This window comes from Nanorana parkeri, unplaced genomic scaffold, assembly GCF_000935625.1.
Source record: "Nanorana parkeri isolate BGI_ZX_2015 unplaced genomic scaffold, ASM93562v1 scaffold21, whole genome shotgun sequence".
Lineage (NCBI taxonomy): Eukaryota > Metazoa > Chordata > Amphibia > Anura > Dicroglossidae > Nanorana > Nanorana parkeri.
In genome coordinates, this window is record NW_017306289.1 from 1485808 (window position 1) to 1503790 (window position 17983).

The following is a 17983-nucleotide window of genomic DNA, read 5'->3' on the forward strand; positions in this document are numbered from 1 at the left end:
TAAGAGAGGGCTATAACCCATCAACTTTTTTGCCATCTGTATCCCTTTGGGGAGATTTCTCCACTTCCTGTCAGATTGCCAACACAGGAAGGGAGAGCAAATCCCTCTAAATTGAGGGAAATCCCTGGTGGAGGGCAGGATCATCAGAACCTGGGTCCCCATTGGAAGATTTCCCCATCTATTTCTGTTCTGAGAACAACCCAAGATTTGGGATTTTGTTTGAGGGCTTGTTAACACCACATGCGTGTGTTACTCGCACAGTTCCGTGTGATAATGCTACCATGCAACAAACCTACCATGTGAGAGGTGCGTGGCGATTCATTTGAATGGCACCCCAAACACCTCTTGCCCGCAATGCGCTGGACCACACTGCAAAAATTATGCATGGGATGCATTGCAGGCGCAATTCAAATGAATGGCAACGCACCTCGCACTGTTAAGGCATGGTAGGTGTGCTGCCCGATTCGCTCATGTGGTGTGAACAAGCCTTCGCTAATTACAGTCACAGGACTTGGACCTTGCTCACACCAGGGCGGTTTCGCTGTCTGGATTTTTCCACGCTGAAATGCATGCAAATAAAATCCTATAAATTCTTATGGTGGCCGTTCACGCAAATGCACGTAATCGATTGGACAAATACGCCTGTCTCTTGAAATAGTCACTGAGCTTCTTTTGTCACACTGATCAGCTCAATGGATACAGGCCAATTGGCCCGTTTTTGCATGATTTCCGCACATTTTTTAATGCGTGTTTTAGCAGCTGAGCCTGCTTCTCATTGGACAACTGAAAATTAGCTTCAAAAACGCGCTGACAATGAACAGAAAACACATGTAATACAAGCTGAAATGCGCATACAAACCGCACATATTCGTGCAAAAGCACACTAAAAAAAACCCCTGAAAACAGGTCGGAAATGCTGTCGCCCTGGTGTGAATGGCGCCTAAGGGCAGATTCACACCTTTTTCTGGTCCAGATCTGGGCCGGAAAAATGGTGTGAACCTGCCTGCAGTTCCAGTGCATTCTGGACCACACGAAATGAGAACAGCATTATTTTCTGGTCTGGCCTGGAACAGACTTCACTGGTTTGAACAGAGGCCATAAATAGCATAGGGATACATTACAATGCATTTTGGGTCTGGAAACAATCTTATCGGGTCAGAGATGATGTGGTGTGAATGGGCCCTTAGGGTTCAGCCTCTGGAATGCACCCCGGTTGGCTCACTTTGTTTTGGGGCGGGAGGGGGCGCATTGAAGTCAATGGCACCGCAGCTACGCCCCCCGCAGTGCGATCGGCGGCACCCGAATGCGTGGCACATTAGAGCCTGCGTTGCGGTCCAGTGCGATCCGCAAAAAGTAGTGCATGCAGCATTTTTTGCAGATCGCACTGGACCGGAACGCAGACACTAAAGTGCCACGCATTCGGGTGCCGCCGATCGCACTGCTGTGCCATTTAGTTCAATGCACCACCACCCCCCCTCCAGCCCTAAAACAAAGTGAGCCGGTCGGGAATATCATATCGTAATCGGCTGTTAGCTATGGCACCTAGAGTCATGCAAATGTGTACCTTGAAATCTGGAGCCTTGTAGCCTGAAAACAGATACCAGTTGACTGGGGACACTGTTTTCGCTTTCACAAGATATCAGCTCATGAGTTTGCCTGTTTCGCATATTACAGCATGATGCTTTCAAAATGCAAGTTGAAAGCTGAAGTCCAGGCATATGGCCTGATAAGGTATTTCAACTGCCTGCATTTTAAAAAGTACATTTAATGGTGCATTGATTACAAAACTGCATTACTATGTGTCCTTTCATATATGGCTGGAGTTCAGCTTTAAACCAAAACAGCAGCTACCACTCCAGATCTCATTAGCTTTCAATTATATAAAAATAAAAAAAAACCTTGCACTTGATTTTAATGATGCTTGTTCACATATGTAATGTATTGACATGCAATCGGGGGACAAAACAAAAAAAAGAATACAGATTTTGTCCATTATTTCATGTGCGTTAAAGGAGCTTTAGAAAGGAATGGCAATGTATGTCAATGAATCAAGAAGAGCAACAAAAATGTACAGCACTTGAAAACAAATATGTTTAAATCCAGCATCGGTCTTGAGCTGGTTTATAGTAGAGGTAGCAAGCTGTATGTAGTGAAAACAATCTCAGCACTATCCCCTTAAGCCAAATTAAATTATTCAATGTGTACATCTATAAATGTTTTTGTTTTTTTTAAATACATTAATCAAGTTGTCATTTAGATTTACAAGCTCCTTAACATACAAATTTGTATAAACAATCAGAAAGCAGTATTTCCACATCCTAAGGCATGAATGATGAATGATCTGACATTATACTGGCACTTTTGAAAGGACCTCTACTAATGATAAAAGTTATTTGTGAGCAGCATTGTAACAAAGAATATAAATTAATCTAGAAGTCTTCCACAACAATAGTCTATTGGGATTGAGAATTGTTGCCTATGTTGGTCTCCCTGTCACAGTAAAAGACAAATGTAACCATTTATCAATTACCAAATCAGCAATACAACATGACAACAATTAAGTATTTGCAGGCCTCTGCAGAACTTCTATCCAAAAAAAAGGACATAATTTATAATAACCTATTTATAGTGTTATGCAATTACTTTACAGGTACTAAATGAAATATACCGCTGATACACAGTATCTTAAACTAGAACAAATAACAAGACAAACTATTTGTATGTATATGGAACAGAATTCTAACCTAGCCACACGGAGTTTTGGTTTCATATTTTATTTCTCAACACTAACACACGTAGCAAATACATATGTAGTTAAAGGGCACGTTGGAAACATTCATTTTTGTTAAAGCGGAAGTGAAGTCTGACATCCACCACCACAAAAACCAATAGCCCAATTACCACAGTTTAGCTAACACTATGTAAACCCGCCAACAACCTGCATTTGTGCTCTTACTCAATTTTCTGGTGTTGGCTGCTCTACCGCCTTCTTGCTGAAGCTGGCACCATCTTGTCTGCATCTCACTGTTCACTTCCCCCATCTCTTCTGTCCTCCATGGATATCACAAACAATATGCGAAGACCAAAACATTTTACCAGGATGCCTTAAATGTATTGTGAACTGGGCATGTGCAAAGGGCATCCCATGGAACATAACATCTATATCTCAGGAACGCATAGGCTTTGGATTTGAACAACAAATAGTCTGCATGTAAATAAAAGTTGCATTGTTCATTTTACTTCCACTTTAACCAGTTGACATCCGCGGTGTTAAACCCCCTTCCCATCCAGGCCATTTTTCAGTATTCAGCGCTGCGGTACTTTGACATTTATTCCGTCATGCAGCGCTGTACTGAAATGAATTTTACATAATTTTTTGGGGACAGATAGAGCTTTCTTTTGGTGGTATTTATTCACCACTGGGGGTTTTTTATTTTTTACTATATTAAAAAGGAAAAATTACCAAAATAAAAAAAACTGTTTCCCCTATATTAAATGATAAAACATTTATTATTACTCAATTTTTTGGTAAAATATAAAAGACGGGGTCACGTCGGGTAAAAAAGACACCAAACATGTCAAGCCTTAAAATTGCGTGCGCGAAACCTCAAAACGATAACACCCAAAATTGGCCATAAGCGACGCTTTAAAAGCTTTTACTGCTCATCAGTTTAGTGTTATCAGTGATTGATGGCCCTAAAATTATTGCTCTCACTGCGACATTCGCGGCGATATGTAATGTGTGCAGCGCAATTGTCATTTTTGCGCGCTGGGGCACCGGCCGCATATTTACGTTTATATCTGCGTAAACGTGGGGGGTGGGGGAGTTTTTTTACTTTTTTTTATATGTGACTTATTTTATTTTACTTTTTCATGTGACATTTTTTATATATATATATTTTTTGCACTTGTTATTGCTATTATATAGCGGGATAACAATCCCCCCTATATAAATAGCAAAGGCACACTGACAGGTCCTCTTTATGGAGACATTTGGGATCTCTAGGACCCCTGTCACCTGTGGACCCCAAAAGAAGCTGATGAAGCAGAGATCTGCTTCATCAGCTTCTTTTCTCTGGCTATAGCAGCCAGATGACTGACAGGTAAATGCGGAAGTGATGTAATACACATCACTTCTGCATTCACAGCCCGGGAGGGTCAGCAAGGAGCTGATCTCCCTTCCTCCTGACGCCCTCCCGCACCGGATCCCGGGCCACAGATGGGGCAGTGGATCCCGGGATTGAAGGTGAGGGGTCAGGGCCGCAAAAACGAGCACATAGACGATCGGCAGGCTATAGAGCCGCCGATCGTCTATATGTGAAACACCCGGCAACGGGTGTTTACATTGGTCGGGTCTTTTCTGCCTGTGCGCGCCCGCAGAAAAAAAATGTTGCATGGAGACGCCAACCCGCCAATGCTGCAGTGCCGTCCGTCCATTTACAACGGGCGGACAGCAACTGGTTAAAGAGCATTTCCACATTGGCAGTCAAATTGGGATAATACCCATGTTACATTTCTTACAAGCTCTCAATCACGTAGTGCAAAATAAAAAATAAATAAATTGCTTCTTACATTTGTAAGTTCTTTTTAATTATTTGAAAATCCAACCTAGCTCCCCCCAAATTAAAATTTTAAGTAGGGTGTGAAGTAATGTTTATGCTGATTAACCCTGTCTGTACGTTACTAGCAAATTTCATTATTCGTTGTAAGCTATATTTGAACATTGTCTGCCCTAACAAACAGTTAAAGACTGTGAATCACTGCATGTTAATGAGAAGACACTCAGTCTGTCCCTTAGGGCCTGTTCACTTAAGTTTCATGTCCTGATCAGGTGCGGATCTGCAGAAGCGGTGCTATGTGTTTCTTCTGCGTTTTTGATACGTTCCAGTTTTTTCTTTTAAATGTATGTATGTTAGCTGCAGTGCAGTGCGTTTTTTATGCTTTTTCTGACCGTACAAAATGTGACATGCAGTATTTTTCTGTCGTAACCTGAACTGACTGCGCACATGAGAACTGTAGCCCATAAAACACATAGGGATACATTGGGATGCATTTGTAGTGCAGGAGCGTACGGATCAGGTCAGCACAGAAAACGGACGTCGTGTGAACAGGCCCTGAAGCTGGCCACACACCTATATATTTTCCATCGGGAATTTTTATTGTTGCCAAGAACCCTCGTTTGATTCTAGCTCAAGTACCCCATCAAGCACAGACCAATGTTAATATGATAATCGTCCGTTAGCAATATTAAGTCACTGAATTTTGTCAATCGACAGAACTGTTTTGTTTGTGCATGTGCAGTGTTCTTGCTGCGATTTTTTTGGTACGCAAACACCACTAATTCATCAATTTTCAATCGATTCGAAAAAAGTTTTTCAGCCTGACCGATCGAGAAATTTGAGCGGGATCACAGTTAAAAAAAAAATCGTTGGTGTCCCATCAACTGTTCGATTTAGGTTCGAAAAACCATTCATGAGCGATTTCCAAATGAAAATCGAAGATTGTATAAGCACCTTTAGTTTATGCCTCTAGTTTCATTTTCAAACTGCTCAGAAGTATCCTGCAGGGCTGCACCGATATTGGGCATTTTCATGAATACTCCTATTCAAATGCCCCGAAACTAAACGCTGATACAGCACTTTACATTTTCAAACTCATTCAGCTGCTGTAAGGTCCCGGGTTTTCTGGGGACCTCACGCAGCTATTTACAGCACCGGTCCGGCCACACATCTCCTTGTTCCCACCGCCCGCACCCCTGGTGAGCAACAGAGTACGTGGCTTCATATTATTCCGTATTGCTTGGATTTGTAGTGTTCTATAGCTGGTAATATTCTGCATTGCTGTATAATGTATTACTGGGATTTGTATAACCTCTACAGCTGGAGTCAGTGGCAGAACTACCAGAGTCACAGAAGTTGCAGCTGGGGCCTGGCACTCCACCACTGTCCTAAAATCATTAGTCTGTATTGTTTTAGGAAAACTGTCACTTTTTTTTTTTTAAAGTGTCAAGTATCGGTATTGGCAAGTTCATGATAAAAGTATTGGTACTCAGTCTTGAAAAAATGGTATTGGTGCATCCCTATTATCCTGGAATCTGCCCAAAAGACTTTACCAAAGAGACATCTAGAAAGGTGAAAATTATTTTTAGAAATACTGTGTGAAGTGAACACAAAACATATAGAGGGTGTTTTCTCAAATTTGAATGCGACAGTGGAAATAAGATTTAAGGTTTTAAAATGATGGCACACAGCAAAGACTGGAGTAGCTTTTAAACTAGAAAGTGGGGGGGGAGGGTATAAAAATAAAATTACTTAAAATAATTTAATCATAGGTAAAAAATAACACAAAATAGTAAAAAAAAAAAAAAGGAGTTAATAATAGTGGGCTCACTCCAGTCAATATAGGAAATCCATTGGCACATGTAAGTATAACTACCAACGGACGACCGAAAACCAAGGCAGAATAATAATAAAAATAGTGGGGAACAACAAGGTAGTAAACTTTTGTCCCACAAAAAGATTATTCTGCTATCCTTGGTGTACAGCTGATAGTGTCACCATATTACCTAAACATGCACAACATGCATATAGAGCATTTACCATAAGAACATACGCTGACTAATACCTAGAATGCAGCAATTAGTTATACTGAGTCAAATCAAAACTAAGTCAGCAGGAACTTTTAGCCACGATGTAGTGCTTTCATTAACTACCATCAATGCTTGAAAAAGTTAAACAGGCGAGCTGTAATTTATTAAATGTACTATCCAATTGGCTCCTGTATATTTTCTATTTGGACCAATGAGTCTTTTTTTTTTAGGCTGTATGAATTGTTTTCATTATAGTGTTATCACGTCAGATGGCAAAGCACATCTTGAGGTCTAAAAATACTTCCTGACAAGTTTTTTTTTTTTTTTAATGATGTTGATCTGTACCTAGCTGGTCAAGTATTAATAACTGAAAGTCAGCAGGTCACGGACTGGTGTTTGAGAAGCACTGGCTTATACAGTAAAGGATACCAAGCCTTCTAAACCATACACTAGGGCAGTGGTTCTCAACCTGTGTAACCTCAGGACCCACATTTGTCCTTGGTCATTAAGTCGCGACCCAAAAATAGTTTCACATTCGCAGTGATACCTAACCTGTATGGCACAATCGTCCTTTAAGAACACACGCAAGCCCCATGTGCACGTGTTTATTTGCAGGCAGATGGTAGGGCGGCAGGGTTGGTTTTAATTTCTTTTTTTAAATTTTTATTATTTTTTTATCACTTTATAAATTCTCTCCATCCTGAATGAATTTGCCAGGGGACCCTGAAAACTACGGAGGGTGGTGGTTGGGGGGGGTGATGGTACGCCACACAAGTAGGCTGCTACAAGTGATCTGGGCGGCTATACTTATAGAAAATGAGCAGCAGAGCCCCTGCTAATGCCCCCCCCCCCCTTTCCCAGCTTCTGCACTGACAGGGGAAGAGCTAGCAGCATGGACATTATGATCTGTTTTTATCTGTTCACCACACATTATTAACAAAACTGCAAACCTCTCCCTGCCAGCCTGCCTACTTCTCTCAGCTTCCATGGTCTCTGGGAAGGCAACACTAACTATTAACACTGGTGTATCCCTACTAAAAAATATAATGCATTGCTGGGACTTGTAGTCCTACATAGATGGAGCTATTCTGCATTGCTACATAATCTTCATACAGCAATGCACAATACCACCAGCTATGCGGGACTACAAGTCCCAGCAATACATTATAATAAAAGTAAGGTATGCAGAATACCACCAGCATCCAAACCCCACCCTATAATGCATTGCTGGGACTTGTAGTCCTACATAGTTGGTGCTATTCTGCATTGCTGTATAATCATCATACAGCAATGCAGATTACCACCAGCTATGCAGGACTACAAGTCCCAGCAAAACACACACACACACACTCTCTCTCTCTTCCCAGCGCCCCCTCCCACTCCAAACTTACCTTCCCTCTCCTTCAGGCCCATGGCCCTCTTCCTCGTCTTAGCGACCAGGGGGCGGAGCTAAGGGACGGCCCTCTTAGCGCCGCCCCTAAGAGGCGGGACCAGCTCATTCTCATTATTCCGCCGCCCGAAAGTGAGGAAATAGTCCCCGATTTCCCCGGGTCAGTTCACGCGCAGGGGGGTGTATGAGAGGGAACAGTTTTCAATATATAGTTCCCACAGGCTGGCTCGCACAAATCACCCCTCTATGTCTCCCTCCTGAACATGGGCCGCTCTTTGCAGGAAGGACGCCGCGACCCACTGCAGAAGGTGTCGCGACCCACTTTTGGGTCGCGACCCATGAGTTGAGAACCACTGCACTAGGGTACACTGGTAGAACAAGGAAAATAACTGCATTAGAAAAAACAACCCACAAGAAACCTTGCTCAAATCAAGAATTTGTATATCATGTACTCCAAGACCAACTCCAGCAAAAACATGTTCCCTAGTTTTGGACAGAGTGCAGAAGGGTTAGAACCTGTGGCAGGTTTATACTATAAGTCTGTGTCCCCTGAACTGATGGGAAATCTTTCAAGTAGGGCCAGGATTGAAAGTGCTGTCATTATTACCGTCCTGTCTCAGTGACAACTCTTTCCCTTCATGTTTATGCTGCTGATGAAGGGACATGAAGTGAAGTCAATTCTCTCCAATGGGGATACAGACAGCAATCATTATTCCCAAGTCTCTCCAAATTAAAGAAAGCTTTGGCTAGAGTAGGCCTTTAAATCATGTTTGTTACAAAGCAAACGCGACTAGTTACGCACCCACAAAAAAACCCAAAAGATTTGTTAATGCAATTCAGATTTACATTATGTAGATTACCAGTATACATGTCAAACAGTAAGCTTTCTGAACAACAGCCCGCTCATTAGATTCACTGCTGTGTCTTACAGGAGAACTCCAGGAAACAATTTATTAACCCTTGCAGCGGGGCTACCCCTGCTCGTTTTTGTCTAAGTTAAAAAATAACAAACCTATTCTCACACCTGTCTCCTCCTACACTGCAGCACTGGACGTTCCTCAGCGTCCTCACGTCTATACACTGAGGGGGATTTATCTAAACTGGAGATGCTGTGCATGGCAAACAAATCGGCTTCTCTTTTTCATCTTCAAATCTTAACTGAACAAACTGAAGAGAGAAGCTGATTGGTTGCCATGCACAACTGCCCCAGATTTTGTCTGCTCCAGTTTTGATAAATTCCCCCACTGTGTATACAACAATTATTTACGGGGACCTTAGGCCGCTGCAGAGGAGGGGGAGAGAGACTGGAAGGAGCGGTTTAAAAAGCTGGCTCTGAGAATCGGGGAATGATAAAACTTTTTGTTTTTTAACCTAGACAAAAATGAGCAGTTAATCATTGCAATGCTGTGGTAGCCCCAATGCAAGGGTTTCCTGAAGTACTTCTGTAATCACTAGATATGAAGGTAATTTTCAATACACAGTCAGGTAGAATACTGGGATGCATAAAAAGGAATGTTTTGCGCCCGAGTATATTATCTATGGTCATAAAAGCTGCAAGCCACTATATGGCTTAGGGAAAACATTGTACAGACAAATACATACAGTCTGCAAATTCTCAGTGTATTTCTCTGCATATGAAGATACAAATTTGCACAGACATCCGGTGGTTCCAGCCTGCACCTCCACTGGAACCCAGGGGAGCAGCTGATTCCCGCCACGGTTATAAAACAACATTGGCATAAATAGACGCTATCCCAGCACCATTTAAAAATGGTGGCTGGGATTTAAGTGGTTGAAAATAAAAAGCCTACAATAAAAGTGACGCTCACTACTTAAAGCTGAACTGCTAATGTAACAAAGTAAAAAAAGTGAAGCGCCACGGACTGTCAGTTCTTAATAGGACTTGCTTTTAGGCATACTGCAGGATGCTGCCCCAAAGAAGCCGGGAAAGCTGGAAATCTAGGAAATAAGCACAAGAGGGGCGCCTTTCCTGGTGCAGATCACTTTTATTTCAATAAACATAAATAAAAAACCAAATCATACTCACAAACATGAGTGTCACAAAGTCATGAGGTGAGGACTGACAAGCAGTGAGATGTCCACTAGGTGATACCAGTATAGTGGTGACGTTAACGCGTTTCCAGGGCACGCCCCCTTCATCAGAACCATGAAGGGGGTGTGCTTATTTCCTGAACTGCTAATGTGGTCTGCCTAGAAATGACCGCTCCTCCAGACTGATACCCACCCATCACGGCATTTTGATATCTGCATAACTGCTCTCCTAAGAGCCCACGACTTCCACGGCTGAGGGCTTGTGAGATGAGTGTTGAGCAGGATACTGTAATGTTTTTAGGAAGCTACGTACAGTTCCCTGATGGCCCCTCCCACCAGCATTGCATAGAGAAGCACAGAGATACAGTGATGACACCAATGGGTTAAGACAAAGTTAAAAAAATTAAGTCAGAAAGGTTTTATTTATTTAATTGGCATGTTGATTTGGGAGAAGGGGGGCGACCAGGGAAGGGAAATTATACGCAGAAAATAAAACCTCATCCTTATAATTACTATGCACTCTTGAGAAAAGGATGACACCTAGGTTGCTTGGATGCCTAGCCAATCCTAGCTGCTTTTCTATTATTTAATCAGTAAGCACCTATCCTTAGATATGCTAGGAATTAAAGATTTGAATGTTCTGTTGGAACACTGTTGGGCCCTAACAGGCTGGCCCTCTCACCTGTGTCCTAAGTGACTGGGGGGCCGGTGCTCTCACCTGGGCCCTGACGGGCTGGCCAGCCTACCCTCTCACCTGGGTCCTAAGAGGCTGGCTGGCCGGTGCTCTCACATGGGCCAGCCCTCTCACCTGGACCCTAACAGGCTGGCCGGCCAATATCCAAAGCCCTAAAGGTCTGACCGGTTCCCTTGCCTGTATGCAACAGGCTGATAGGTCCCTTCCTCATCCCCTTCATACGGAATGGCTCATAAATGTAACCGTGCGGGCTTTGGGGTCCTCTAGATGTAGCCACAAGTGTGTCCCCACGTGTCTGGCAGAGAGAACAGAAGTACAGAGAGGTCCTCACTCACCCTCGGTGTGGCTGTGGGCGCTGTGCAGGGTGACCAGGGTCAGGATGAGGCTGTATATGCCAGAACAAGCAGTTCGGCTGCTTCTCTCCAGGCGGGCACAGCAGTGGCAGTGCTGGTGCTGCAACAGGATGGGTGTCCCAGCCATTGCTTGGTGTAGGCAGGGGAACCTCTCTCTCAGGAACACAGCATGTGAATGTCAGCGTCCTCTTCCTCCAGCCCGGCTGTCACCGCACTGTTTCTTGTCAGCGTATCTATTACTCCTCCGTACAGTCAGTCAGTCAGTAACTGGCAGCCCTTCACTCTCTTCTAGCTGCTCTCACCTCAACGGGACTCCACCAGAGCAGTAGATATTCGGGGGCCAGAGCGTCTACCTGTGTTTTCATTTCCTCACACCAGTACAGCTCTCGCCGCAAACATCCGCTTCCTGTGACATGAAGCGCCGCCTCTGTGTGCAGCGAGTCATCCACAGCGACATCTGGCGGACAGCACTGAGAACTGCCGAGGAGTCACAGGGAGCGGGTTGATGTCAATGTGCACACTCACTCCCTGCACACGTGTTCACAGCACACACCCGTGCCATATCGTGCGATGATACACCTCTTGTTATGTGCAGCTCAAATGTTTTCCAACGTAATACTAATGAATGTCATCCAAGAAGAATGGAATACCGTTTATTCAAGTTTTTGTTTTGGATAAAGTGGGGAAGGGTGCATGAAAAACAAGTACCCAAAGTGAGAACATACATCCTGCGATGACTACACCAAATAACTATCCTAACTTGGACAAGATCTCTTAAAAGCCCATTTATATCTATGCATGCATGTGCATAGAGGTGGGTTTATTATAGCATTAAGCAAGTGCGTTGGCATGCATCAATGTGCCTTTGCAGTAGGGCTACCCCTGCACTGCAAGAGTTAAAGGAGAACTCTGGGAAAAAGTATTATTCCTTGCAGTGGGGCTACCCCTGCACTGCAAGAGTTAAAGGAGAACTCTGGGAAAAATTATTATTAATCCTTGCAGTGGGGTTACCCCTGCACAGCGAGGGTTAAATGCTAATTTTGGTCTATGGAGGAGAATAAGGCTGGGCACACACCTTACAACCATCGCAAGACTTTTGTCTTGCGATGGTTGTAAGGTACTTAAAAAAATGTTGCATAGGCAGATCGTACTTGCGATGATCGCAAGCCACGCCCCCTGAGGGGCGGGCTTCAGATGACCGCAATGCCGAACGTGCAGTGTGCGCTTGCGCACACCGGCCCGTGCGGTTGTTATCGTACGGACATTCCACAAACCCGCCGAACATCGTACGATGCTCGGCGGGTTTTCGAACATGTCCGTAAGTTTAAAGTCGTGCGACCTTACAGTAGTAGAGGTCGCACGGCTTCCACACACCTTACGATCATCGTACGATCGCGGGATTTCCCGCGATTCTCGTACGATAATCGGAAGGTGTGTGGGGACCCTAACAAAGTAAAGCTGGCCAAACACCTATAGGTTATCTGCAGATTTTCTATTGTCAGATGGAAAACGTGCAACAGATTCAACAGTAGTGCACACAGTTTAGCGTAGATGGAGGAATCTCCCACTGGGCCAAGCTTCAGTATCTTGCTAGTCAGCCCCGCTGGCTCTCAAAACACCAGAATAATCTGATTGAATGCAGACATTTTTACTGCCAGTGGGGCCAACTAGCAAGATACTGAAGCTTGGCCCAGTGGGAGATTCCTCCATCCACACAGTTTAGCGTAGATGGAGGAATTTGTTGCATTTTTTCCACCTGAAAATCTGCAGATAATCTATAGGTGTATGGCCAGCTTTATACTCACCCGATCCTCAGAGCCATCTGGCTTTTAGACTGGTCCTTCCAGCCTAACTACCCCAATAAATTGTGTATAGGGCATGAGGATGCCGAGGGACATACCATCGCTGCAGCTGAGGAAAAAAAATTATTGAGGGAGTGCTATTGGCTCCGAGGATCAGGTGAGTATAATTTGATTTTCCTCCCTAGGTCAAAACTAGCACTTAATCCTTGCAGCAGTGGTAGCCCCATTGCAAGGGTTAAAAATATTTTTTTTCCTGGAGGTCTGCTTTAAAGTGACACTAAGAGCTTGCTCATTCCATGTCCAGATCAGAAGTTTGTTCTCGGACAAAAAAAAGTACCCCTATGGTGTTTCTGGGCTTTATCCACACCAGCGCAGTCCGTTTCGGTACAGACAAAAAAATACTGCTTGTCTCATGTTCTCTGCTCTGGAACGCATGGAAACACATTAAAAAAACACATTGGCACGCACTGAACTACACCTAAAAGCTAATTTTAAGCGGGGAAAAAATGCACTGGAACGTGGCAAAAACGCACTGCTCACTACTCACCTACGCTGAACCTCTTACAGTAACAGCAGTCCAGTCCATGGATGTCTTTTAAATATTTGTTGCATAACTTTATAAATATGCGTTAAAGTGACATTATGTCACCCCCCATGCTGCTTGAAGGACTTACCTTAAATTATGCCTCTTGATCTGATCATCATCTTCTTTCCAGTAGTTTTCAGTAGTCCTTCCTGCGCTGGTGCCTCTCTCTGATCCAGTGCTGACTGACGTGTCTGTGCACGTGCATACTGCCAGGCTGCGTGCATTGACTTACCTTGTGTCTCTCCTCTTCTCCCGGCTGAAGATCTCTACTGCGCATGCGCCCGCCCCATCATCCTTTATGGCTGCTCAGGAATCTTCAGATCTTCGGACGGGAGCGAGTGGTGGAGACAGAGGTAAGTAATAACCTGTTTGGTAACTTTTTCATTTTTGAAAATGTTTTTGCATATAAGAGACACCTTAAAATTTAAAAAACATGACGTGGATAAAACCATTCTCTTCTACTCTACTCAAAACTTTAAAGCAGAACTCATGGCAAATAAAACCTTAAAGTGACATTAAAGTCACAAAAAAGGCTTTACCTTAAATGATGCCTCTTGATCTGCTCATCTTCTTCCTTCCACTTGTATTCAGCAATCCCTCCAGCGCTGGTGCCTTGGGTCCCACGGTGTCTGTCCAATGTGCAGGCTCCTGGCTGCGTGCATTTACCTCCAGTGTGTCTCTCCTCTTTTCCATGTCGAAGATCTCTACTGCGCATTCACCCGCCCCGTCATGCTGCAAAGCCGCTCGAGAAGCTTCAGATCTTCAGACGGGAGCGAGCGGCCGGAGACACTGGTAAGTTTTTACTTTCTTTGTAAATTTATTTTTTTTTTAAATGTTTTTGCATATATCTACTGCTCGCTAGCAGTAGATATATGCAACAAAACTGATAGTTTACACATCTACTTTAACCCTTGCATTGAGGCTACCCCCATACTGTAAGGGTTAAGGGCTTGTTTTCTCTAAGAGGTTCAAATAACTTGTACTACGATCCTGGTTTGCTCTTAGACCTTTCCCTTCATCCTCGCTCCCCTTCTGCTCTAGTGGTCTAAGGTCCTGGGAGTCATCACTTCCAAAACAGTGCATGGGGACGCTGAGGTACATGCCATCCCTGGAGCGGAGAAGGAGACAGGCTGCAGGGAGCGGTATAGGAGCCAGCTGGGATTGTGGTTCCAGTGAGTATAACTTTGTTATTATAGCTTCCTATACAAACCAAGCAATTAACCCTTGCAGTCTGACGGTAGCCCCACTGCAAGTGTTAAGGTTTTATTTGCCCAGAGTTGCGCTTGAAATTATACATACACTTTGGAAAATATTTATAAAGCTGTGAATATGATGTTCACCAAACATTCACTGATTCACGTACGATGTTCGGCGGGTTTGTGGCATGTCCGTACGATAACAGCCGTACGGGCCGGTGTGCGCAAGCGCACACTGCCCGTTCGGCATTGCGGTCATCGGAAGCCCACCCCTCAGGGGGCGTGGCTTGCGATCATCGCAAGTACGATCTGCCTATGCAACATAGGCAGATCGTACGTTTTTTTAAGTACCTTACAACCATCGCAAGACAAAAGTCTTGCGATGGTTGTAAGGTGTGTGCCCAGCCTTAGTGAAAATGCCTGATGAACTGTGCATTCCTATGAGTCACAGATGTCAGTCACTGCTTTATAATACTCACAGGCACACGTCTCAACATACTAAAGCTTCCCAACAATGGCAAGAAACGTGATCTATTTACTGATGTCATCCGAGTAATCCTTAATTACAGCTGGTCATATTTGCAGCAATGTTTTGCTGGTGTTGTCAAGTAATCTTCAACATTGTTAAATATGTTTGACTAAACCTTCAGAAAATAAACAACTGATTAGATGAAGTGACCATAAATAGATATCAAGGTTTTTAGAAAGCAAGCATTAATGACAGCTAGGTGGTACTTATTCTTTCAGTGTTTTTTTTATGCACTTAGGTAAAAGGAAATTGATAAAAAAAAAAAAAAAAGGAACAGGACAGGGACTATGGCAGGGAGACCTTCAGGGCTTGTTTCCACCATCTCCAGACCAGATCTTAATGCTTTTTTTCAAATGCAAGCTGCGTGCGTTTTATCGCGTTTTTGGTGTTTTGTTTTTTTTATAAAGTATGCGGACTATGTCTATGAGGTCATTTCCTGCTTCCTCTCAGTCTTTCATGTGTTTGTGACCGCCACAAGAGTAAGCCCTGGTTCACACCTAGGCGTATTGCATATGCGCGGTTGTCGCGCGTTTTTTTAACCGCGATTCGCGACAAACACGCGTTTCCGAGGGCTACTTGGCTGTATCCCAATGGAAACGCGCAACAAAAATGGCCCAAAGTAGTACATGTACCTTTTCAGGCGTGGGCCGTTTTGTAGCGCGTTTGGGACGAGCTGAAATACGCCAAGGTGTGAACCAGACCTATTGAATACAATGGGATTTAGATGTTTCAGCGTTTTGTAGAGCGTTCGTCGAGCGTAGAACGCGCTACAAAACGTTCAGGTGTGAACGAGGGCTAAAGGAGTGGAACAAACATGGAGCCATGGAATACGGGCATTGTCTTAGCACCGTCTGTTATTCAGATATTGTGGGTTTGTAGGACAATAAAGCTCAGGACGCTCCTGCACATAGGTGACAAAACGGTCAGTGTCAATATGTTTGTCCACCTCATTGGATAGAACACAGAGGACAATGTCAAGGTCATCAATGTATAGCTGGAAACGCCACTTTTCCATAAGAGTTATCCACTGTTCACTAGGTTATCAAAAGAAAAAAAAAATGTTGTTTTTTTGTGTGTATGTGCCTTTACGATGCGTTTGTACGTGTTTTTGATGCGTTCCAGCAGTACTTTTTTTTTCACGCACTGGAACTGACTGCACTGGTGGGAACTAGAGCCCTAAATACCATAGGAAAACATAGGGGTGCATTTCTGGTGCGATTAAAAAAATTTATGGTCTGGTGACGGTGGAAACAAGCCCTTAGGGCCAGTTCACATCACAAAGTCTGCGTTCCAGAGCGTTCGGCCTCTGGAAAGCAAGCCGGCCAGCTCCCTGCGTTCTGGGGCGGGAGGGCCCTGGTGGTGCATTTAAATGAATGGCACCGCAGCCCCGCCCCCACCCACAGAGCGATCACCCGCACCAGGAACGCAGGCACAGTAGTGCTTGCGTTCCGGTCCAGTAAGATCTGCGAAAATAGTGCTTGCAGTATTTTTGCAGATCACACTGGACCAGAATGCAGACACTAATGTGCCTTCGTTCCAGGTGCGGGCGATCGCACTGTGGGCGGGGGCGTGCCTGTGGTGCCATTGATTTCAATGCACTGCTATGCCCCCTCCCGCCCCTGAACACAGGGAGTCGTTCCAGAGGCCGAATGCTCTGCAACGCAGACTTTGTGGTGTGAACCGGCCCTTAGGCCCCGTTCACATTGAGCGATTTATCGCGCGGTAATTCCCGCAATATCACGGCTATTTACCGCGCGATATCGCTCTTCAATGCATCTCAATGGGGCAAAGGGTCCTGCTGTCGCGGGTCGTTTGTCGCTACAGCAGGACCCTTTTTGGAGCGGATTTTGCCGCGATTCTCGCTTGCTCAATGCAAGCATTTGCGCGATATCGCACAAAATGCAAATCACGCGACAAACGCGCGATTTGCGAATCGCGCAGTGTGAATGGGGCCTAAAGGTATTAAAGAAGCCAAGGGATCACTTAGCCCTTTGTCAGGCATGTATTGCTATCTAAGTTTACACTGGGAAGATTCACCCACACTATTGTTCCTGATGACCATGGTCTCTGGTACAGAAAGTCGTGGGAAATCCAACGCTTTTTAATTGTCCAATAAACAGGAGGTAACGAGAAATCTTTTGTTGCGCAAAAGCCAGCCTTCTTCTTTGCAAAAGGCACTGGGGAACAAAATGGCGGAGAGCACAAGCCAAAAAATGCACAACAAAATGCTTAAAAAACTCTTGACAAACGCGTGTAAATCCATTGTATGTTTTGCATACAGTAGAGCAGCTTTTCTCAACCAGGGTGCCATTAAGAGGCATGCTGATGTGAAAGGGGGCTTCTGATGTGAAAGCGGGAACCCAATGTTTTTGTGTTTTGCATGGGGTTCCCTTTAAAACCTTACCAGATGCTTATCTGGGATAAGGTTCCAGTATGGATTTGCAGGGGCCACACATAATTTTCTACATGTTAGACTGGAGTGCCTCGAGACACCTAAGCATCAGTGTTCTAGGCAGTTTTTAAGCATTTTTGAGCATTTCACACAAGTCGACACGACACGCTCCTGTGTGTTTTTTCTTGTGTTTACCTATGACCCCCAGGCACAGAAATATGCCCCTTCTTGACAGTGTACGGCCTTCTGCGGCTGTATGAATGAGTCCCTAAGTTTGTTTATCAGGGTCAGCTGTCTGACGTCACACACTGTCTCCCAACTACTGAAAATATGGAATAAAGCCAAATAGCGTAGCTTAGTAGTAAAGAGGAATATAAACAAGTATAATCATTTAAGAATA

The 17983-nt window shown here is 44.3% G+C and overlaps 1 protein-coding gene across 1 annotated transcript in view; it reads right to left on the bottom strand.

The window, feature by feature from the left end:
* Positions 1 to 11205, bottom strand: part of TMEM131 (transmembrane protein 131) — a 151225-nt gene extending 140020 nt beyond the window's left edge. Inside the window, 1 exon segment of the mRNA XM_018562803.1 lies at positions 11061 to 11205. Within this exon segment, the coding sequence (XP_018418305.1) occupies positions 11061 to 11205 (145 nt within the window).
* Between the last annotated feature and the right edge of the window lie 6778 nt (positions 11206 to 17983).